Genomic DNA, 22,262 nt, shown 5'->3' with positions numbered 1-22,262 from the left:
ATAGTATGCTATCCTTTCAAACTATTTTTTTTTCCCAACACTTTTATCTCACATATTCCCTTAAAACACTATTTATAGGAATAATATATTCTTTAGATATATATAAATAAATAAAGATAATAAAAAAAGAGAGAGTAAATATTGAACCTTGGAAAAAACAATTCCCATCTGTGGTCAATTTTACTTCCTTTCTTTGGCCTAATTTTCTTCCACCTCCCCCCCTCCTCGCTGGATATTAGCTGTCAATTTATTTTTAAAAGAAAAAACAAAACAATATATATTCATTTTTCAAATATCTTTAAGAATTTCTTTTTTCTAAATTCTTTTATTTTATTTAAACACTTTCAAATAATCCACACTCTCCTCTTCTCCCCTTTCCCACTTGAGTTTGAAACTCTCTTCTTTCCCTCTCTCAGAAGAACCTCATTCATGCTGGATTCTTTTCTCCTTCTTCTTTAATCCATCAATTTCACTCCATTTTTCAACTCTATTTCTCTTCTAAACCTTCAACTTCCATTGCTTGGTTGTTCTTCGATTAACCACCACAAAACGCGCTTCTGTTCTTCGATTCTTCTTCTGAATTCTACTTTAGTAGTACTACTCTTTACAGCTTACGTTGTTGTTTCCGGTGATCGGATTTTGCCTCTATTATACTTTGTATCGGGATGATTGCGAGCTCTCTTTGCAATGCTTCCGCTAAATTCCCGGTGTGTGTTTCTTTTATTTGTTTTTCTTGAACTGCGTTTCTTTTACTGTGTTTTGTCTTCTTGTTTCCGTTTACCGATATGATAGACTCTCTAACCTTTGTTTTTTTTTTTTTTTTTTTTTTGTCTTCTTTAAGATTGTAGGTTTTTTTTTTTTTTTTTTTTTTTTTTTTAATTCGTTTCATTGTATATCGTAATCTGGTTATACTGCTTGATTTTCTGCCATTGATTGGTATGTTCATGATATTTAATGAAGGGGTAGGAAGATTCTGTACGCAAATTACATATTCCCTTAATTTAATCCATGCCTGTGTGTGAATTTATTTATTTGTTTATGAAAAAAGAAATGAAAAATTAATTTGTGTTTCTGGACCCACCTTTGTTTCATTTATATCATCTGCTTGGTTTTAAATACTTAATTATTCTGGATTCCAATTACCCAACACTTTTACTTTTTGTCAAAAAGTAAAAGGAAAAGAAAATTTTACAGGTGTTCTCCCCGTTTCTTATTCCAATGTATTATTTGTTTTTTTTTTAACTTTGTTTGTGTATTCAAATCTTGGGTTGTCTTTTGTGATGGAAAGTTCACTGTATTTTCTCTTTTTACTGAAAAAAAGAGTTCAAAGATGTAACTTTTAAATATTAGTTAGTCAAAATGCTCTGTGTGAAAAGCCAAAATCCAGATCATTTTAATTTGGGGATGAATTGCTAAAGGATGAGTTTATTTATTTGTTTAGTTCAGGTATATTGCTCTCGTTGTTATTAACCTATTTATCCCAATATTGGTATACCTCTGTCCCTACCCTTTTCTTAGTTATTATTATTTATTGTGATTATTGATTTCAATATTATATTTGTTGGAGATCGTCAGTAAACTAAGGAACTTTTGTCCACTTGTTTTCCTTGTCTTTTAGTATTTTGTATTAAAATTGATAATTGTTTTTGTTGTAGTAGATCGAATGGATCATATTGTACTGGTTTTTTAGCGTGTGGTTTTGACCTCTGACCATGACCATGATTGAGTTTTGTAATTGATTTAACAATCCAATGTGATATACATTATCTGCATGCTGTCTGAACCTCTGTATCAAAGTAATAACGTTTTGTCCAATCTATGGGAATGCAATAATTTCAAGGCATTTAATTATAACTTATGAAGGTGGTAGTTGTTTTTCTTGGTTGTAGGATCCATTTGGTAAAGAAAGTCAAACAATATGTCTTTTATATGTAAATACACACGAACGCAGGCATTTAAAAATATCCATGTCTTGAAGCTGTGGGAGTATACCTGTGTAGTTTCAGATTTTCTCAGTTGACTTTTGATGTTTGAGATCTTTTATAGATCAAATCCTTTCTTTTACTATACTTGCATTTCTTTCTTCCCTTAATAAAATTGTCATATTTATTATGAAAGGTTCAATTAAAACTTTGCTCCTTAGACTCTGAGGTTTGTGTTCATTTTGGTCGAAAATTTTCAAAAGACAACCGGTTCCTGAACTTCTGTCTTTCAAAAGCTAAACAGACACAAATATCAAGGTTCAAGACTAAATATGTATTACTTTACCCATATGAAAGTATAGTATTCATTCAGACTTATGAAATTGGATACTGATTGAATTGGAATCTGTTCCAGGCAGAAGTGATGGAGGTAGAAACGATGATGGAACAGAAGAGGAGTCTATGCTCGGTTGATGAGAGCGCTCTCACTTCACTGACACCCAAACGGCACAAGACTGATTTCTCTATCTCCTCTAAGGTTTCAACTTCACATAGCAGCATCTTGAATATTAAGTTCATATAATAATGATAACTAATCAGTATTAGTAGTATATATAAATTAACCATTGGGCGGTCCATTAGACAGGCCTTCTGATCACATTGTTTTGCCTGGTCCAATAGTCTTTCATTATTTTTTCATTTGATTGGTCCCTATAACGTCCTGTTTTGTTCTTCATGATATGCTCCGCCTCTCCATCCCATGGTCTTCCAAGTACTAACACTCTTTCTACAGGAGAGGAAAGACAAACTGGGTGAACGAATTATGGCATTGCAACAACTTGTTTCTCCATACGGAAAGGTTTGTTGGGAACCAATTAAATACTAAAAGAATCTGATCTTTTAGATTGAAATTTGAGGATAATATTGAGGGCTTATATGGCCTTTGGCCAAATTTTATTTTGGCTCTTGAATTCCAAAAAGCTGCGTTTCGTAATTTTGCTCTCAGTATTAAAACCATTTCCCTGTTTGAATCAAAATCGTGCAATTTGACTGCAGACAGATACGGCATCTGTTCTACTGGAAGCAATGGAATATATCCAATTCCTTCACGAGCAAGTCAAGGTATGATCTTGCTTAAAGTTTGTTATCTTTTTGAATTCTGATTTGGGTACCAGATACGAATGGCCATGCCAGGCATATGTCTTTTCTATGGCCTGCATGATTTTTCCCTCCGTCAATTCCTTCTAATTGGTCCATGGAATATATATCTTTCTCACTCCCACATTTTTCCTCTGACATTTGTCAGTACTTGCATGCAATACGTTTTGAGCATCAATCACTGGCTAAAAAATCACTCGATCTTTTTAGTGTAATTTAATGTCAGTTTGGTTTATGTCTCTCTCCACCTATTCTCCTCTCTCTCTCCCGAACTTTGTTTGCTGAGTATTCTTCCATGCCTATTGTAGTTTTAGGTATTTAGTCATTCTGTTCCTTTCTTCCATGACTCTCTCCCTATTCAGCAATGGAACATTAACTGCAAGATCGAATCAATAATAGTTGTGCAACCAGTTATGGTTCTCTCTTCATATAGAATATTATTGTGTTGTATATGTAAGAGTTCTTTTGTGACTACTGTTCATGTAATCATGTTTGACTGATTTTCAACCGTTGATTTATTTATCAACCCAGTACATGACATTGGTTTAGTTTGGATAATGGAGGACAAGAACGGAGTAATTTGACTGAAAAATTGTCTGCCACTTTCAATGAACTTTATTAAATACTAATTGTGTATTTGTGCGGCTAGAACTCTCAAGTGTAGTTTTATATTTCCTTATGTTATTTTGACGTGATTTCAGGTGTTGAGTGCTCCATATCTCCAATGCACACCCACTGTTTTGTTGCAGGTGAGCCTAGGCTGGGCCTTTTGATGATTTGACAACTTGTGCTTCTTACATACTTTCTTACTAGAAAAATAAAGCCAATGCCTCTTCCCTCAAGAAAATTTAATAGTGGTGTCCCTTAAACCCCAAAAATTGTCTTTGTTAAATCATCCATCAACTCAGTAGTTGAGGCTTATAGATTACAATGAATCTAATTATATCAATAATTCAATGCTCCAGACTCACTAAAAATTTATAAAAGGCCTAACATAGTACCAATCAATCCAAAAGTTTCATGTATTTATTCGATGATATAATATTAAATTTTTCTTCCCTCATCAACTTAATCTTTTGGATAAAATTGTTGATTTAACACAATTCCTACACTATTATTGAGTCTTCCACATATTTCAAAACCACAAGTGTGTGAGAGAATCAAATGATACTCCTCAGCTCAAGCTTGTAGGTAGTCTTGAAATCAGAACCTATCTTTAGTCTTCCAATGATCGCCTTTGCTGCTTTAGATATTAGATTAAAGTCTGGGTGATACTTTGACATCAGAATGTAAATCTCTTTGAATATTTATCGCAAGGTTTATACTGGCTTTTTGTTAGGAGGTGGAGCCCAGCCACAGCCTGAGGAGCAGAGGCCTTTGTCTTGTTCCAATCTCGTGTACTGCTGGAGTTGCACGGAGCAACGGTGCAGATATTTGGGCTCCCGTGAAGACAATTTCTCCCAAATTTGAGAAGCACATCTCACCATTCAATTGACCATAAAATCAACGAGTCGGCAGCTTTTGCATACGGTTGCTAAAAAGAAAAGGGTAACTACTTATCTTGATATCTAATTTTACAACAAATTTTCCCTCTGGAAGAGTAGGAAGATGAATATTGGTATCAAATAATTTAGGCATGGTGGTTGGAAGATGCAAGTCTTCTGTTGTTACAAAAAACAGAATAGGTAGAGTTATGAATCACCACACCATTCTAGTTTTAACTGGTGAAGAAGAAGGGTATAGTTTATTATCTTTGTAGTGTATTTGGTGTATTAAATGGTGGAAATGTGTATATTGTGAACGGAATTATATATGATGAGATCCCAAATCAGAAATTCATGGTAGAGTAGCATTTGCTACCTGCCTAAGGTAAAGAGTAGCTTTAAATTTATGCTCATGTTGGTCTATTTGTTAGTTTACCCCCCTAAATCCAATTTCGATGGATGGGAATTTAGTATTTTGTAATTTGGTAAGTGATTTAAGAGTGATTATGAAATTGTCAAAAATCACTTTGTATCACATTGCTAATCAGTGAAAATTAATTTTATATCATTGACTCTAGTTTTGATGATAAAAGGGCATGTTTGAATTTCGTTCTCTGGAAAATTTAAGAAAAAAGACTTTTTTTTTATTCTATTATTATTATTAATTGAGTCTTTAATTTATTATTATTATTTTTAGGACTAACTATTCTTTATATTTTAAAGTCTACAAATTTTGACATTTTTTCCATGCATAAAAGGTCAAATAAAATTTTGTAAATTATAATATTATCGTTTATTTAGAATTTAATTAATAATTCAACTCATGCAAATAAGTTGATTTTTCTTTTTCGTATTTATATTTGGATAGACCTTCTAAAAAACATTATTTTTCAATAAAAAAGTATCGATCTCTAAAATTAAATTAGAGAATAAAACTAGAAACTTTCCTAACAATTTTTTACAACAAATTTATACAATTCATATAATAAAATAACTTAGTATCACGAGCTCATGTTCCAAAAAGTATCAAATCCTCCCTTCGACCACTTTTCTAAAATCATGTATTTAAGTTGATTTTTTGTGTGACGTCGTGGAGGTATCCTATGCTTGGCAACTCCAATCCTAAATATATGTTATGTATAATATTTTGGAGTTAGGAAGTTCGTTGTTTTTTGTACACTTTTTAAACTGTTTTGGTATATTTTCAAAATGACTAAGTACACAAAGAATTAACGTAATTTTATATTCTAACCCATCTTAAAAAATTGGTATAAATAAATCTTTTCATTATTCTTTACAAAATATTATATTTAAAGATTTTGGTACTTAGTGTCAATTAAAAAATGTTAAAAAACTCTCGACTCTTAAAAGATTTACTTAAACTTGGACTAAAATAATTTGCTTTCTATATCGTAGACTCTCTAAACTTAGACTAAATAATATCTATCGTAGACAAACTATTCGATATTACAACTTATAATAGTTATCAATAACATAACCCAATAAATCAAAAAAACGGGTTTAAAAAATGGATGAAATAAGTGAAAGAAAGAAGTGGAGAGGGAGGAAAGAGTCGAAATTTATCTATTATTTTCAAAATGATGTGTTAGCACGTAAAATTATTAATTGAAATGAAAAAGTAATCTTAGCATTTCGATTTTTATTGAAAAAAAGCGTAAAAAAAATATCATATTAATTGCAATTAAATCCTTACATTTTCGATTGGTAAAATTTAGTTCCTAAATTCTACAAAGGTTAAAATTGAATTCTGTAACTTATAATAATCATAAAAATTGTATACAATTATGTACTTGTGATCAAATATTAACATTTACATAGTCATAGTTGTGGTGGCTATGATTTCATATGTTAACGATTAACCTAATAAAAGAAATTTGTTTGGAATTTCTCCGGTCTTTCTTCTTCACCTTCTCCGGCATCGGAAGGAACATACACTATTTTCATCATCAGACTCAACCTCCATTCAATCTTCCTTCTTCTATTACTTGTACCAATTTCATTGACCTTCAGTTTCGTCTCCGATTCCCATGGCCACTTCTCAACATCCACCACCTTTAGAGATTCTGGGTAAGTTTTCTTTTAGCTCATTCATTTTTCTCTCTCTTTCAATTTTCTTATCCTTAAACTTCCTCCCAGTTCGAGGATCAGATGGTTTTTCAATCTGGAATGGCCCCCCATTCGTCGACAACCAACCCACCACCAAAAAACTCGACAAGGTTGCTTGCACCAGTACGAAATTCAGTGAAGATGGATCCAAATTGCTGGTTACGAAGCCTGAAACTTTGAGCATTTATGAATGCCGTGGTTTTGGAGAGATCAAGTCTTTTGAAGTACCCAATTTGCTTGCGGCTGCTTTGTCACCTTGTGGGACTTATCTCCAGACATTTCAGAAATCTTCAACTCCTCAAGAAAAGAATGTTGTTCTCTGGAAGGTTGACACTGGTGATCTTGTGTACTCTCAATTTCAGAAGAATATGACCAAAGTGTCATGGTGAGCGGTGTCTTGTATTTATGACGATTTATAGGCTTGGTCTTTTTCGTTTGTAGCTTATTGTGTACTAGAGAAATTGGTTTTATATAACGTTTAGATTCCTTGGTGGGTCATTGAACCTTTTTGTTTTTGAAGATTTTGATAAACTTTAGACACACTTTATCCTCCAGGCCTGCAATTCGATTCAGCTCTGATGAAACTGTTGCCTGTCGGATGGCTACTAATGAGATACAGTTTTTTGATACTAAAGATTTCTCTAAGGGAGTTATTCATCGGCTAAGAGTTCCAGGAGTCGTTGCAATTGAACTCTCAAGGACACCTGGAACCCACATTGCAGCCTTTGTTCCCGAGTCCAAGGTTGGTCTGTTAGACGAGGTTTGCTCATCAAGATTCATAAACTCCACCATTTAAGTGGTTTGTTGTTTTGTATTTATGCAGGGGGTTCCTGCCAGTATCCAAATCTTTGCTTGTGGAGACTCACAAACTCAACCGATTGCTCGACGAAGTTTTTTCCGTTGTTCAACGGTTCAACTAAACTGGAACAATGGTTCTACTGGGCTTCTAATTGTTGTGCAAGCAGATGTAGATAAAACCAACCAGAGTTATTATGGTGAAACAAAGTTAAACTACTTGACAACTGATGGGGTTCATGAAGGACTTGTACCACTTCGTAAGCACTAAATTCTTTTTCTTCAAATATTAGTTGCAGTAGGTTCTAACAGCCTAGCCTGCTATTATTGACATTGAAGTTTCCAGAGAGAAAGAACTGATTGTTAAGGACCTTGGCAGGTAAAGAAGGACCCGTTCATGATGTGCAGTGGTCACCGAGTGGTTCGGAGTTTGCAGTAGTATATGGGTGTATCCTTATTATTGTACCATATTGCGGAAGGTTTATCTTATCTTTCACAATTAGATTGCACATTCAAATTTAACAATCTGTATTAATAAAGAGGATAAGCATATAGTCTCATGATGATGGTATACATTACATACTAGGAGATCATTTGCCAATAGCTCCCGGCACACTATGGCTAGACTTCCTCAACAGTAGCTCCCTGCATACTACGGCTAGACGTGCTTTACATTGTATTTTAAGTGGAATGGCTAAATATAATGTGACAAACTAATCCAACCAAATGCTAGATTAATGAAATCGTTGGATGTTTTCATATTCTGTTATATACATAACATGAATGTACTGGATGTGTACTCTGCTTGATGGTTCCTTCGACACTATAAATCTATGCATAACTCTTTTTAAATCCAATTATGGGTTCGTGAAGATCTTCAGCATTTTTCCAAGAGCAAATGAATATGTACAAAGAAAAGTTAATGTTGGGTAGAACATCTTGTTGTGCCTTGGGATAATTCAATAATTAACGACTTTTAGAGGCATCTACTCTTCTCTTGAGCTCGGATGTTTAAATCTCCACCTCAATATTGCTGTACTCCAACAATTATAATAAATGCCATCTAAATGTCCTTGTTCTTGTACTTTGCTTCTGCTAGCTGTGCTTTCTCTTTGCCTCGCACTTCTTGTTCCTTGACAAAAAAAAAAGTTATGCCTGCAAGAGCAACGGTGTTTGACAAGAAGTGCAAGCCTCTTCTTGAGCTTGGAGAAGGTCCCTACAACACTGTACGATGGAACCCAAAGGGGAAATGTATGTTTTCTGCTTTCGTCTTTGGGATATCTACCTATGCTTTCTCCATTTTGTTTAGCTTTTTCCCCATCTTGTTTTTCTTTTCTTTTCTTTCAAGGAAGAAATTACTATGGTGTCATTAGTCTTATTTTGTGACCCTAATTCTCTGGCCTGCAGTTCTATGTTTGGCTGGCTTCGGTAATCTGCCTGGTGACATGGTATTCTCTCTGTTTCATATATTTCTTATGTGTCGTGTTCTCTGTTTTGCATAAAATATGGACAGGAGTTTCTTCTTGTTGTTATTATGGCATGTTTCTCTTCAGAGTACTAACTTGATAAATTTCAAGAACTTTCCAAATTCGTTAAATATTGTACATCTGTGTAAGCAATGGTCCAACCCCTATTATAGTGATTATCACCTCCAGACTTGCGTTCATATTATAGTATTATGCTCTTGCCTTTCTTGTCCTCCCATGATTGAAGGAATGATATTCATATTTTATTTTCACATTTACAATTTCTTCTGCTTGCCATCATCTTTAACAGGCATTTTGGGACTACAAGGAGAAAAAACAGCTTGGAAGAACAAAATCTGAATGCTCCGTTACTAGCGAGTGGTCGCCAGATGGACAGTATTTCATGACTGCCACAACGGCTCCCAGACTTCAAGTTGACAATGGGTAAACACTTTTATACTATGCACAAAGAAGGTGCTTGTAATCCAAATAATGTGAAAAGAGACTAAAAACTAATGTTGCTTAAGGCCTAAGGCCTAAGGGCGTGAAGTTTTGTTATGTACTTTAAGCACGGTTCATTTTTTCAGACATTCGAATTTCCACCCATTGAATATTCTTGGTTTCCCAATCTGCGCAGAGGAGGGTTTTGGTCAGCTATAAATAAGTTGATATCATTGTTTTCCTTGTATAGGATAAAAATTTTCCATTACAATGGAGCTTTATACTTCAAGAAAATGTTTGACAAGTTGTTCCAGGTAAGAGCTGTTCACCTTTCATTTCTAAAGATGTTTAGCACGACTACTTCTCGCTCTTTTCCTCATGCAAACATTGTGTGCAGGCCGATTGGAAGCCAGAGTCTTCAGATAAGTTTGGTGAAATCGATCTACTAGTCAAGTCAGTAGAATCGCTCAATGTTGATCAAAAGAAAACACAAGGTTTCATCACAAAACTATTACTTTATGTCTATATGCTTCCGTATTTATCCAGTTTAATTGAGCTATTGGATTGTCCTAAATCCAGGACAAGGGTCAAAAGTCTCACAAACATCGCAGAAAACCGCTCCTTCAAACCCACCTGTTCAGAAGCCTGCTGCTTATAGGCCTCCACATGCGAAAAATGCTGCTGCTATTCAGGCAGAGGTATTGATTTTCAAGTTCCTCTCCCTTTCCATCTAAGCGAGGCCATTATGATTGTTAGATTTGAATATTTTCAATTCAAGTTCTTATAAGCTAAGCTTTTTTGTAATGCAGTTGCTTGGAGAAGGCCCTAAAGAGTAAGTCCATTAATTATAGGCGTGTCATTTATCGTACTCTAAACAGGCTAAATTCTGGGATTAACCGAATATAAGAGTTAAATGCAGAACACTGAGTAAGAACGCCATGCGGAACAAGAAGAAAAGGGAGAAACAAAAGGAGAAGAAGGCAGGGGAAGCTGCTTCATCAGCCAATGATGTGTGAGGTATGCAGTATTCAACATAGAATTCAGGTGTTTCCATGTTCGCTTCTAGCATTTGCGCCAGGAGCTTTTGATTTGAAGCTTAGAGCTTTCTCAAAGTACAATTCAACAACGGATTCGAGTGAAATATTAACTGCCAAAGGGAGACAATAGGAAGGTTCAATCCTTCAAGAATTTTGAGAAAAATTTTAAATGTAACACAAGGCTCTTAAGAGTCTCTTGAGTACCAAGTTATTATTGGTCTTGTCTTTATGGTTTTAAACCTTAAAAAGGTGACCATCCTTAGCTGCAGTTATCTTGTTCTTGCGTACTTTATCCATTATGATTCGAAGTTCGACCACCAACTGACCAAAATCAGATCAAGCCAATATGATTGGAACCAAAAAAATTAAACAAATTGAACCAACTATTATTTGTTGTATGCTTCAGAAATTGAGCTGAATACATGTATTTGCACTTTGCTGAAAATACTTTGAAGACTGTCTTTAGTCTTATTAAAACTTAGGATATCTTTCTTTGTGTCACCTATTTCTCTCTCCTTTTGCATTTGTTATTAAAGTCTTATACTCGTAAGATATTATAGAAATAAATCACTAGTAGTAGTAGAGAAGGTGTCATGAAAATTATATTTGAGCTAATTAAACACATGATTGAAATTAGAAAACAATAAAGTGAGCAGAAGGAAAGCGTTATATGTATATATATAATCCGAAGTTATGTTGTATAATTCTTTCCCTTTACTTCTTTTTATAAAAAAAACTTCACACTTCAGTTTCATTAACATTTCATTGTCGATATAACATCCAATCTGATACTCTATTAGATTACTATATTTGCGTGATGAACAGATCCTAGGTCAGTGACAATATCTCATCATCCAAAGCTAAAGAATGTTGTATTCAAAGTAATCCATGCTCAATTCAACTAGTTAATGTATTGATATACACCATCAACAAACTAAGTCGAGAAGTTCAAATCAAGAACTACAAAACTGTAATCTTGGATCGCCTGATGAATCATTTCAATTCTTGTTGGCAGCTTTGAATGTTTAGAATTAGAAGTTACCAACTCAAATTAGAACCCCATTCCGTTTCAGACATTCTTCAAGACGAACTCATGTTTTTATCGAAAACCTTCCAGAAAGTATTCAGAGAACCGGGGAAATAATAACTACCTCAAAAGTTACATAAGGACTCACTACAAACAACAAAAACTCAAGCAATTCTATAAATAAGTTTGGTTTCAACATCTTATTATTGATGGAAAGAACATTCTCTAAATGATATCAAGCTCTTCAGGAATAATTAAATTATCCATCCAGCCCTCAAAATCTTACATCTGTGTTCCAGGTACCTTGCACACTGGGATTTTTAGTTACATGTCTTGTTCTCAGTTTTACGACCTTTCGTCCCAGTGAATTCCTTAGCCTCGTTGCACATGAATGAATTTCTTCTGGATCCATGTTCTTCACACATACTACCCGGTTGTTATTGCTTTCTGTGAAAGATAAAGAATACGGGTAAAAACCAAACATAAAACACTTTGTAAATTATAACTATTAACTACCAAAAGTTGAGAGGGAAAGGGAATTACTGTAGAAGCCCTTCAAGTATGGATGCTGGCCACGATTGAGCTCAGTAACTACTTCTAGCTGAGGATTTTTCTCCTTAAAAGCTGGCATCTGCGACTCCATAAATGCCCTGCAAATTCAATGATGACATTCAAATCATTCAGGAAAGTGTTTCACTCTCAAAAAGCTACATAAGGATAATAGCAATAAACGAGTATGTTCTATAAATCAAGAAAAATGTTTAGGCTGCTAGTGAAGTAACAGGGGTGTTACGTTATCTTTTTGATCCATATGATAGTAGCAAGATGATATGAAGCACTGATAAGTTGACAGGTGATTCATGACTGGGCTAATAACCGGGTCTCATCCAGCGAAAGGGAGGGCAGAGAAGGCTTGGCTTTATTTTACAGGAAAGGGATAAAGGAAAGTTTCTATTTTTATTTTTTTAGAAGAAACCAACCTTTCATTGAGATAGATAAAAGGATACAGAAGAGCATACAAAAAACAAGCTCAAGAACAAGAAGAAAAGGGAAAAAAAAACCCAGTTGCAAAGCCAAAATCCAAAAGAATAAAGCTGAAGAAACCAGGCACAGCGGGGTCTCTCTCATTCACCCAGAAATTCTCCCAAATGTAGGTGTTCGACCATCCCCAATAGAACACTCAACGAACTGAGCGAACATAAGAAATCCCAACGCAATAGCAGACCTGGAATTCTTACAATAACCCTTCAACTCACTGCCTGAGACCCAGTAAAAAAGGTGAGGTGCTAAGAAAGACGTACTGTATAGAAGTTCTACTAAACACATTGAATCAAGATTAATCTTCCCCCTCCAGAGAAAAAACTTATTTCCACAATGACGACCATTTCTGAACTTTCCCCACCACTGGTTCCAGAAACACACAGATCTCGAGACATCTCCTAAATGAAGACCAAGGTAAGCATTCAAGAAGCTAACTGACTTCACACCCCACCAAAGAGACCCAGGAAGTCAACTAGGCAAGGCTCCACTCAAAACATGGAACTTTTCTCATGTTTGATTTTTAGGCTTCAAAGAAAAACATAAGTTAAAAAATCAGAGATTCCTAGAGGAATTCTCATTCCCTGGGCAGATAAATGCACTTTATCAGAACCTACATAGCAATGACGCAAGCGCTAGTAGACATATGTATCTATTTGATATATATGCAAGATTGAGGATATGATTTGCATAGGTCTGCTATCTATTCTATAGTTTTCCCAACAGCACACTCGAAAGAACATAACTTGGAATAAGTGAATCCAAGCATACATGTGACAACTGATTAGAGTCCTCCTATGGAGGCTGTACAATTTGATACTAAACTGATGAGTAAGAAAAAATCTTTCCAGTTTGCTTCCACAAAAGCAACTTATACAGTATAATCTATGTAAAATCTACGCTGTCGGTTATTAAGAAAATAGAACTGTATCAAGTCAAGCAACATAAATTAAACTTAGGCTTAAAATTGGAAACCGGAATGTGTTACATTAGAGAGAATAAACATAAGTTAAACTACAATTCCAATTGATATGGTGTTTTGATTCTGATTTTGAGCCTATAATTTTAAAGAACCCTATGGTGTGGTTCAATTTCCTCAAACATCACTAGCATTACTAAACATTGACAATTCTATTAAAGAGATGACACGCGGACATTCCAGGTTTGGGTTAGGTAAAAGAAAAGATAAGGGCATTTTGTAGGTTTTGTAGGCAAAAAGGGACGGTCTGCAAAAAAAAAAAAGGATGTGCCTCGCCACACTTCAAGAACCCTGTTCTGAAAAACTCATTTCTAAAAAGCAAGAAATTTCCAATATCTTCTACTTCTACCCTACTCAAACCTCATTACCGTAAGCTCAAACAAAGCAAGATGAGTAAGGTAATTATGCTGGAAAATGAAAATACAAAGTCCAGATTAAAACTTAAACCTCCATCAGTTAAAAACCGAATTCTCAGTAATGAAGTAATCTAATAGGCAATAGTTTAGCAATCCAACAAACCTGATGCCCCTGCTGCTTCCTCCCCAATCACAGTAGCTGACAACCAACTTCTTAAGCTGCCAAACACCTCGCAAAGCCATATTCTGCAAAAAGGTTGGAAAATCATCTAATGCCTGGCTAGTTCATAAGCAAAGGCTCATCCCCCTACTATGCTCTAGTTCATAGGTATTGATAGTTTCTAATATATTCAAGAAGAAGGCCTAATGCAATCAATACACCTAAACCCATTCCCTATTTTGATTGTCCATTGTATTCCGCTGGGTTTTTTTTTTTTTTTTTTTGAAAAGGAAATTTTGGAAAGCAATAGTTCCATCTTTATCAAATACAGCTTTTCAATTCCCAAGCTGTGTGTGTGAGTGTGTGTGTGTGTGTGTTTTTTTTTCATCTTCTTGAACATTTCTTTCCTCTTTAATTATTATTATTATTTTGCAACTTGTAAGGTATACATTCTTAGTTTTCATGCTGACTAGTAGAACGTCGTATGCAAAAGAAATCAACAAAAACAAAAGTTCTTGCTTTTCTTCTCCGTGGGTGCAGATAATAAACCAGCATAACCCGACGCAACAAAAATTAAAAAATAAAACCTTGGGATCTGAAAAACGAGCGGCGGTGGCGCGATCTTACCAACGGCGAGGGTAAGGGGCTAGACCACTGTGTTCCTGAGGAGAAAAAATAAATAGCGATAAGTAGCTTTGATTCCTCAAAGTGGCGAGAGAGTGCGATAAGGGGTGGCGGCGATTTCGCCGGCAGGCTGAAACGGCGGCGGGCAGGAAATGCGTGCAGGGGCGGGGGTTGGTTATATGAAAGAAGGCCGGAGGGGGTGGCTGAGACTCAAGGAGGGTTTAGAAGAACCAAAAGAACAAGGACTAAATTACACAAATACCCTTCTTAGTATTTTGTTAATCAAAATTAGATTTAAAGAAAATGAAATTATTTCAAAACTCAGATAAAATTCTTATTAAATTGTAATATTTTATAAATATTTTCTTTTTCATTTTACTATTTTAAAAAACAATTCTTCAAAAATATCAAAATCAAATGTTTATTGATTATTTATATAAATTATTAATATACCTTTCAACCTTTTAGAAATTTTTGAGAAGTAAAATTAAAAAATACTATCAAAATCTTAATTACTATCCTTATTCTAATTAAAATTAAGTTAAAGATGTACGAATCCTTTATCTACGTCTTATTATTTTATCCTTCTATTTCTTCTTCCTAACCTACATAGTATAGATGACTCATTTTAAAGGTACAAACTGGCGAACGATCCAATTTTTTTAGAAAATGTTAAATGTTCCTTGTTGATATCATTATTACGTGAAGTTACGATATTACCTTTTCCTTTCTTCACTCCTCTCTTGCATGTCTTTCTCGGTACAATTTCAAAGTTAATCAATTTCGATGAAGATAGAAGAGTGAAGAGTGAAGGAGTGTGTGGGAGATAGTAACAAAATTGATGCAATAATTGGACAAAAAAATACATAGACTATTATATACATACATATATACATATATATATAGAAAAGAAATCTATATTCTTTTGTTCTACGGTTGTATGAAATAAAAGGTTAATGATATTCATTAAACTAATGCAAAATACAAATTTTATGGATATTTTTATATTTTACCCTAAAAATTGAAGGTGAAATTTTTTATTTTGAAAACAAATAGACTAAATTCCACAAGAAAAGAGAGACCGCGCCGAGAATGAACGCTGCCACGAAATCTGAACTCTTTCCCTTGTTCTTCCCTCTATTATGATCGGCGCCTCCTCAGCACGAAATTCCTCTATATACTTCTTTCTTTCGTCGCTATGGAGTTCGAATCCTACTACGAAATTTCCCGCACCGCCGACTTCATTCACACCCGCAACTTCACCCGAGTTGCATTGCAGGTAAAATTCCCCAAATACTTCAGGATGAAACCATTCTTCTCACTTATTTCTCTGCTCATTATGAACTAATGACACAAAGTTTTGTTTTTGCGTTCTTCGAGATCTTCATGTTTGAGTTTGATTCATATCAAGTGCTTACTCCCATTCGGTTTTTTTGTATGTATAAATATTGCTATAGCGTTTATGGGAATTTTTTTTTTTTTTTTTTTATTTCTGGTTATTTTTCTCTTTTTAGTTATTTCTTATTTTAAAATTTGAATTTTGGGTTTCTTTCTTTTTGGTGTATGAGTGTTCATATTCTTTTGAGCATACTTTTAAGCTAGACCCTTGTTTTTTAACTCTCTGAACTTTAGTTCTGACGTTTTTTTCCCACTCTTTTTCATTGTTTTCTTTTGAGAATTTTAGTTCCCTGATGAGCTCTTGAAGGATTCAACTAGAGTGGTGAGGGCTTTAAAGGATAGGCTTCGTGTGCTTGATGAATCTGATACAAATCATAGTGATAGCAAAAATGAGGTTAGGTTGTTCGTCATGGCCGATACTACTTATGGTAGTTGTTGTGTTGATGAGGTTGGAGCAGCTCATGCTAATGCTGATTGTGTTATACACTATGGACATACCTGTCTGAGCCCGTGAGTACCAATCTACTCTGGCATGATGCTTTCTACTCAAGGTTTTTTTTTTCCTTTTCACCTTGGAGTCTCCTTAGAAATCAGCATCCCAAGTATTGTATCGTTTTTGCAAATTTGTGCTACTTTTGCATTTTTGAGTGAGAAACTGCAGCTAAAAAAGCTGTAATGAACCCCTGGGAAGTGGAGTGTAGGTGTACTATGCTTCATAATTTATATTTAATGGTTGGTGCATATGCATATGAAATTAGTCTGCGCATTATCAGCATAATGCTTCAAAAGTATGAAATATAATTAGACTGGTTTAAAAAAACATATAAGTTTACTGCCTTACTATTGGCCATGGCAGTAGCATCACTAAATGAAGTTTTTATGTTATCAATCATCTCGTAAGAGGCATCTACATGGTTATGCTGACCTTTTGAATGATTGAACATTCACTATTCCTTGTGATTGAGCAAATGAGGTCCCTAGTTGGGTGTGACTCTCCCAAGGCGTTTTATATGTTTGACATTCCTTATCATATGGATTTTTGGATTTTAGTTATTTTCTTGAATTATTTTTATTTATTCTTCATTGTTCAGTGTTCTTAGTTGATTTCTTAATTTGGCTTTAATTTGAATATTAATATTTACATCCCTCCTGAAAGATTGGTAGATCAAATGATAGATAGTAATGGTGTAACCTTTTGTCACTTACAAGTAGTCTTACAAATCACCTTCTCTGGTGTCTTTCAGGACAACAACACTTCCAGCACTTTTTGTTTTTGGAAAGGATTCAATCGATGTAACCACTTGTGCCAAAACTTTATCTCAGTACAGTTTGTCCAGTGGAAAGCCTGTTTTGGTATGCATTCGTATTCTTTGATCAATATACTTCTTTTTGTTTGTTTGTTTTTTAAAAATAACATCCATTACGAAGAATGAAGGAGCAATAACAAAAAAAAAAGGGTAAAAAACTTAGGCTCTACTCCTAGCATCCAAACAGGAAAACTCCCATAAGCTCGAGATCTCCAGTTATTTACAATAAGAAAAGACACGAGAACAAAAAAAAATAACCCCTCGTTGTTCATCATAATCATATTCCTCAAGTTGCATTTTGGGATTCTAGTCTTTTTCTTATTCACAATTGATCATATACAGGATTCAGCATGATGACCAATAAAATTTACCACGTCAATCATTTGAATTTTGAAGTACTATAGTGATTTGAAAATGCCACCTGCACGGATTCACTTAATGGTGTGCCTGCAAATTGTATATAATTGAATATGATTCCATATTATCTTATTAGAAAAAGATATATGCTTCCACATTATGCCCAATAATGGTCTCAGATTCATGGAAATCAAATTACTAGATACTCTTCATCTATTGTTTGTGTGTATATTTATATCAGTACTTACATATCAAATATCAGAAATACAAATAAAAGAAGCTGAATTGTAGGAATTCTCTTATATGGAAACATGAAACTATTCACCTTTTTTTAATAAATATTTATTATTCTAATTGTTTATCAAGAAAACAAAGCTACTCATTTGTTATATCATAACTCCGTCGGATTATTTACTCCAACTAAGGTTGCATTTGTTTTCTTTTCTTTTTGTTGTTTCTGTATGTTCACTTTGAAGTTTAGACTCCAGAATGTAGTGATAATGTACCATCAAGATGTTTTTATAGGAGTGTGAAAGTTTGTCTGTCTTCTTCAACAGGTTCTTTTTGGGTTGGAATATGCACATTCAATGTTTGATATTAAACAAAGACTATTAGATTCATTCCAGACAAGCAGTTTGGGATCGGAATTGGAAGTTCATTTTGCAGATGTTAAATGTTCTAGTTTGGATCCATCCCCATATCAAGAAAATGTTGTCAAAGGTGGGGAACAAGCTTCCAATGCTGAAAGTGGGAGTTCTGAGAACATAGCTGGAGCTAGGCATCACATTGGAGGCTTGTTTTGGGAGTTACCTAAAGAGCGAAGAATGGAGGACTGCTCACTTTTCTGGATAGGTTCTGACAATTCAGCCTTTGCCAATGTTGTTCTAACATTTAATGGCTGTGAGATAGGTGCGTGGATTACAATGATCTGCATTGAGTTTATCTTATTAGCTATGATGCTGAATATTGTTCTGTTGCCATTTCTTCTTCTGACCACATGTTCTCTATCTGGTGACCTTTTTGGAAGTGGCTCCAGCCTCCAGCAATCTTGTTCAACCATAAATTTTAAACTCACAGCTTGACTTAACTTAATTGTTTTTGAATTTAGTCAGATATGATGCAAAAGAAAGTTGGTTAGTTACTGATGTATCTAAGCAGAGAAGGATCCTTAAGCGCAGGTAAAGTTGGCAACTCAGATTTGTTATTTATATTTTTACACTTTCAACTTTTTCTCCAATCTATTTTATTGGACAGTGTGCTTTCGCTTGTTGCTTACAATCACTTGTTTTAAAGTGCATTTCTTTTTCTTTTCCTTTTTGAGACAAAAACTGGATGCAACAATCATCTTTTGTTTTATTTAATTTATCTTATCATGTTTCAAGCAGATATTATTTGGTGGAGAAGGCAAAGGATGCTGCCATTGTTGGAATTTTGGTTGGTACTCTTGGTTTAGGTATGTACTCAGATGGTCGAAATGATTGGAGGATAATGTAGTATATCATTTTGTGGGATCAAAGACTAAAATTCTAAGTCATCCATTGAATGTAATTGGAAAGTCCTTTGATTTCTTTTAGTTTTTTTCCCCTCTCACTATGTGTTTGGACAATCCTCCACCCCCTTCTTTCTTTTACTTATTTTAATAAGAAACAAATTAGATATATGGAAGAAGGTGAATGCCCCATTCTACAGAGTTTCAAGAGGTCTCTCTAGTATGTTTTCAACCATAAAATTAGAATATTAAAAAAAGGTTCTAGAAAGATTGGTCCTGGAGGTGGCAATAGAAGTGATGCCGATGGTACCCCAACCATCTATCAGGGAAGTACATCTTCTTCTTTTGTTTTTTCCCCTCCCAACTAAACCTTATGTGAACACCATACCATTTATTCCTTGAGTAGGTTGTAGGAGGAAAGGGCAGAGAAATTGAAGCGAGGGACTACTTCTTGGGAATTGTGGAGAGATTCAGACCTCATGACAATTTTAAGAGTTTTTTTTATCCTTTTCTTTTCCATGTTGGTAGTGAAACTGGAAGCTGCTATTATTTTTTACATCAGAGATCAAATTATTTCCAAGAATCTTTCTGAGTTTCTACAGGTTACCACCTAACAAGTACAATCAAGAACAACAAAGAACACATAAATGTAGAAATATATATTGCAGTATTAAGGGAAGTTATAGTATAGTATACCATTGGCTTTTGAGCGGACTACTCCCTTTCTAAATTCCCACATGGGAAATTTGACTAAAATCTTTGCCCCCTTGCCTCCAACCCAACTCCCTCCATTATAACCCAAAAATTCTAACAAACTTACTCGCTATTTACTAATATGCTCTCTTCTGATAACCATACCAATAATTCTAATATTTCCCTAACTAGGGGTCTTGCTGAAAGCGATATTAAATTAAAAAGTATTTTTGGCTTATGTGGTTCCTTGTTTTTCCACTGAAGTGTTACTCTGTTTTTAGATTACATTGTTAGAATGTTGAGCATTAAACGTTGTAATATTTTGGATATATCCTCATCTTCTTAATCTCAGTTCATTGGATTTTGCTTTGTTGAGATCCAGATGAATATTATTCTACACTATTCTTTTGTGGATTTCAGACCCTTTTTTAATTTGGTGATGCTTTATGCAGCTGGTTACCTCCATATCATTCATCAGATGAAAGAACTGATCACTGGAGCAGGGAAGAAGGCTTATACACTTGTTATGGGAAAACCCAATCCTGCAAAGCTTGCTAACTTCCCCGAGGTATTTATCCGACTCAGGACTTTATTTGGGTGTTTTTTCTTTTCTTTTTCCCATATCTTTACTGGTAGGTTAATTCCTTAGCATTTATTCCAGTGTGGTGTATTCATATATGTTTCTTGCGCCCAAACTGCACTTATGGATAGCAAAGAGTATCTTGCTCCCGTTATTACTCCATTTGAAGCCACACTAGCTTTCAGCAGGTACCTTTAATGTCTGTCTCGTTAAAGCATGCCGTTTGAGCTGTCTTACTTCAATAAAAAACTCAGGACCAAAATAGATTTAACATCTTCATGAAGTCAAGGTAGAACCATACTTCTATTTATGATTTTGTGGTTTTTTTTTCCAATTATTATCGTAGTTAAATTCACCTGTTCAAGCATTGTCCAGCTGTTCAAGCATGCATAGAAATTATTTTCCAATAAACAGATGAACCTATGCAAACATTTTAAAGTTGAATGGAGGAAGGATGTCTATGATTATTTGGATATAATAGTGGATTATCTTGGCTCTTATTTCTAAATTTCACTGAGAGATTTTTCATTGAAGAATGACAATTTTAATTGGGTAGAGGAAGTCAATGGACGGGAGTTTATGTTATGGAATTTCAAGATTTGATTGATTGCTCAACACCTAAAGAAGCAAACCAATCAGATGAAGCTCGATATTCTTTTTTGCAAGGCGGATATGTTGAAGATTGGGATTCCCAAGGTAATGATCCTTCAAGTTGTACTTTGTTTTCATGCTGCAATTGCCCTTTTTTAATAAAATAAAATCAAACTTAGAAATTGATCATTACTTCCCCCCTCAACCCCCAAAAGTACTTTCATGTCAACTTTTAAATATTGATCTCAAACTTTTATTTAGGTGGTTGAGGCCAACAGTCTTATTTATACATGAGGAAGGAGTTTTGGAATTTTTTGTATGTATTTCGTAAACATCAGGTTGGGGTCTTCACGATTTGGTAGCCAAACCAAACCGAACTGAGAATTTTCATTTTGTCATTTGGTTCAGTTTGGTCTATTTTAATGAACACCCTAATTGTCAAGACTGGAGAACATTGAGCTTCTAAATAACCAAAACGAACAAAATTACATTATGATAAAATAGACTGGAAATCCAGAAGCCATCTTGAAAACTCATTTAATTAGTTACACTGTTCATGACTTCAATGTATTAATTTAACTTAAAGCCTTACAATTCGTAGTGTCAAATTGCTCTCTCAAGCACTTTTATCTGTTTTTCCAAGCAGAAAATACTGAGGAAGAAAATGGAGCACATGCTCTAGTAACTGCAACACAGAAGGCTCTCCAGTTGCGTGATAATCGAAACTTGCTTATTGAAGGAACTGCCAGGTCTGGAGCAGAATTTTTTGCATCTCGTTCCTTTCAAGGCTTAGATATTAACAATGGCAGTTTCGAGCCGGAGCCATATGTGATAGGGAGGAGTGGCAAGGCATCAGGGTATCAAGACGAGAAAAACAGGTAAGAAGAAAAACATTGAAGATGTAGGTCATGGCAGGTGCTTGGAAAAAGAGGTTAGTGTTCAATTCTTCGAAGAGATGTTAAAAATTAGGTTTCTGAAGATAGTCTAAGTTTTGAAAAACTGTGGTAAATGAATGATAATAGTTATAAAATTGTTGTGCACAAAGAAAGTGCTATTTAGAAGAAAGGATAATTTTAATTATTTCTTAGAACAAGTGATTCCTGCAATTATAGTGTATAATAATAATTTTTGGTTTAGATTCTATGATTGGTCTTTAGAATTTATTTGTGCCGAACTGTTTTTCTTTTCTTTTAAAGATATGAGATGCTCCAAATGAGCATGGGACAACTAATG

At 34.5% G+C, this 22,262-nt stretch overlaps 4 protein-coding genes across 10 annotated transcripts; 3 read left to right on the top strand and 1 right to left on the bottom strand.

The window, feature by feature from the left end:
- The first annotated feature begins 184 nt into the window (after nt 1–184).
- LOC103494587 (transcription factor bHLH153-like) lies at nt 185–4,971 on the top strand. Of its 4 annotated transcripts, none has more exons than XM_008455823.3 (6): nt 185–707; nt 2,338–2,460; nt 2,716–2,781; nt 2,979–3,044; nt 3,782–3,829; nt 4,420–4,971. In XM_008455823.3, the coding sequence occupies exons 1-6, from the start codon at nt 666–668 to the stop codon at nt 4,573–4,575; spliced, it is 501 nt and encodes a 166-aa protein (XP_008454045.2). In that variant the 5' UTR covers nt 185–665; the 3' UTR covers nt 4,576–4,971. The 4 variants fall into 4 exon arrangements, with proteins under 4 accessions (XP_008454045.2, XP_050943300.1, XP_016901571.2 ...); XM_051087343.1 differs by lacking the exon at nt 185–707 and adding an exon at nt 1,171–1,194; XM_017046082.2 differs by lacking the exon at nt 185–707 and adding an exon at nt 1,242–1,446.
- A 1,386-nt stretch (nt 4,972–6,357) lies between these two features.
- LOC103494586 (uncharacterized) lies at nt 6,358–10,931 on the top strand. Of its 2 annotated transcripts, none has more exons than XM_008455820.3 (13): nt 6,358–6,652; nt 6,722–7,076; nt 7,247–7,433; nt 7,515–7,746; nt 7,866–7,934; nt 8,636–8,737; nt 8,894–8,934; nt 9,263–9,396; nt 9,644–9,707; nt 9,791–9,887; nt 9,973–10,091; nt 10,203–10,225; nt 10,313–10,931. In XM_008455820.3, exons 1-13 carry the CDS (start codon nt 6,613–6,615, stop codon nt 10,407–10,409), a joined length of 1,560 nt encoding a protein of 519 aa, XP_008454042.2. In that variant the 5' UTR covers nt 6,358–6,612; the 3' UTR covers nt 10,410–10,931. The 2 variants fall into 2 exon arrangements, with proteins under 2 accessions (XP_008454042.2, XP_050943299.1); XM_051087342.1 differs by having other exon boundaries at nt 6,401–6,652; nt 7,866–7,965; nt 8,586–8,737.
- A 678-nt stretch (nt 10,932–11,609) lies between these two features.
- Nucleotides 11,610–14,856, bottom strand: LOC103494585 (54S ribosomal protein L51, mitochondrial). 2 transcript variants are annotated; one of them, XM_008455819.3, is made up of 4 exons: nt 14,618–14,856; nt 13,994–14,076; nt 12,001–12,107; nt 11,610–11,904 (listed from the first exon to the last, which is right to left on the bottom strand). In XM_008455819.3, the coding sequence occupies exons 2-4, from the start codon at nt 14,071–14,073 to the stop codon at nt 11,732–11,734; spliced, it is 360 nt and encodes a 119-aa protein (XP_008454041.1). In that variant the 5' UTR covers nt 14,074–14,076; nt 14,618–14,856; the 3' UTR covers nt 11,610–11,731. The 2 variants fall into 2 exon arrangements, with proteins under 2 accessions (XP_008454041.1, XP_008454040.1); XM_008455818.3 differs by having other exon boundaries at nt 14,578–14,844.
- A 694-nt stretch (nt 14,857–15,550) lies between these two features.
- On the top strand, nt 15,551–22,172 carry LOC103494584 (uncharacterized). Of its 2 annotated transcripts, XM_008455816.3 has the most exons (10): nt 15,661–15,893; nt 16,299–16,522; nt 17,257–17,365; nt 18,234–18,585; nt 18,785–18,854; nt 19,062–19,129; nt 20,311–20,426; nt 20,520–20,626; nt 20,995–21,134; nt 21,676–22,172. In XM_008455816.3, the coding sequence occupies exons 1-10, from the start codon at nt 15,813–15,815 to the stop codon at nt 21,909–21,911; spliced, it is 1,503 nt and encodes a 500-aa protein (XP_008454038.1). In that variant the 5' UTR covers nt 15,661–15,812; the 3' UTR covers nt 21,912–22,172. The 2 variants fall into 2 exon arrangements, with proteins under 2 accessions (XP_008454039.1, XP_008454038.1); XM_008455817.3 differs by lacking the exon at nt 16,299–16,522 and having other exon boundaries at nt 15,551–15,893.
- Nucleotides 22,173–22,262: the final 90 nt, after the last annotated feature.

The sequence above is a fragment of the Cucumis melo genome, chromosome 7 (assembly GCF_025177605.1).
Source record: "Cucumis melo cultivar AY chromosome 7, USDA_Cmelo_AY_1.0, whole genome shotgun sequence".
Lineage (NCBI taxonomy): Eukaryota > Viridiplantae > Streptophyta > Magnoliopsida > Cucurbitales > Cucurbitaceae > Cucumis > Cucumis melo.
Note: the sequence above shows the minus strand (reverse complement) of the source record. Positions and strands in the feature narration are given on the sequence as shown.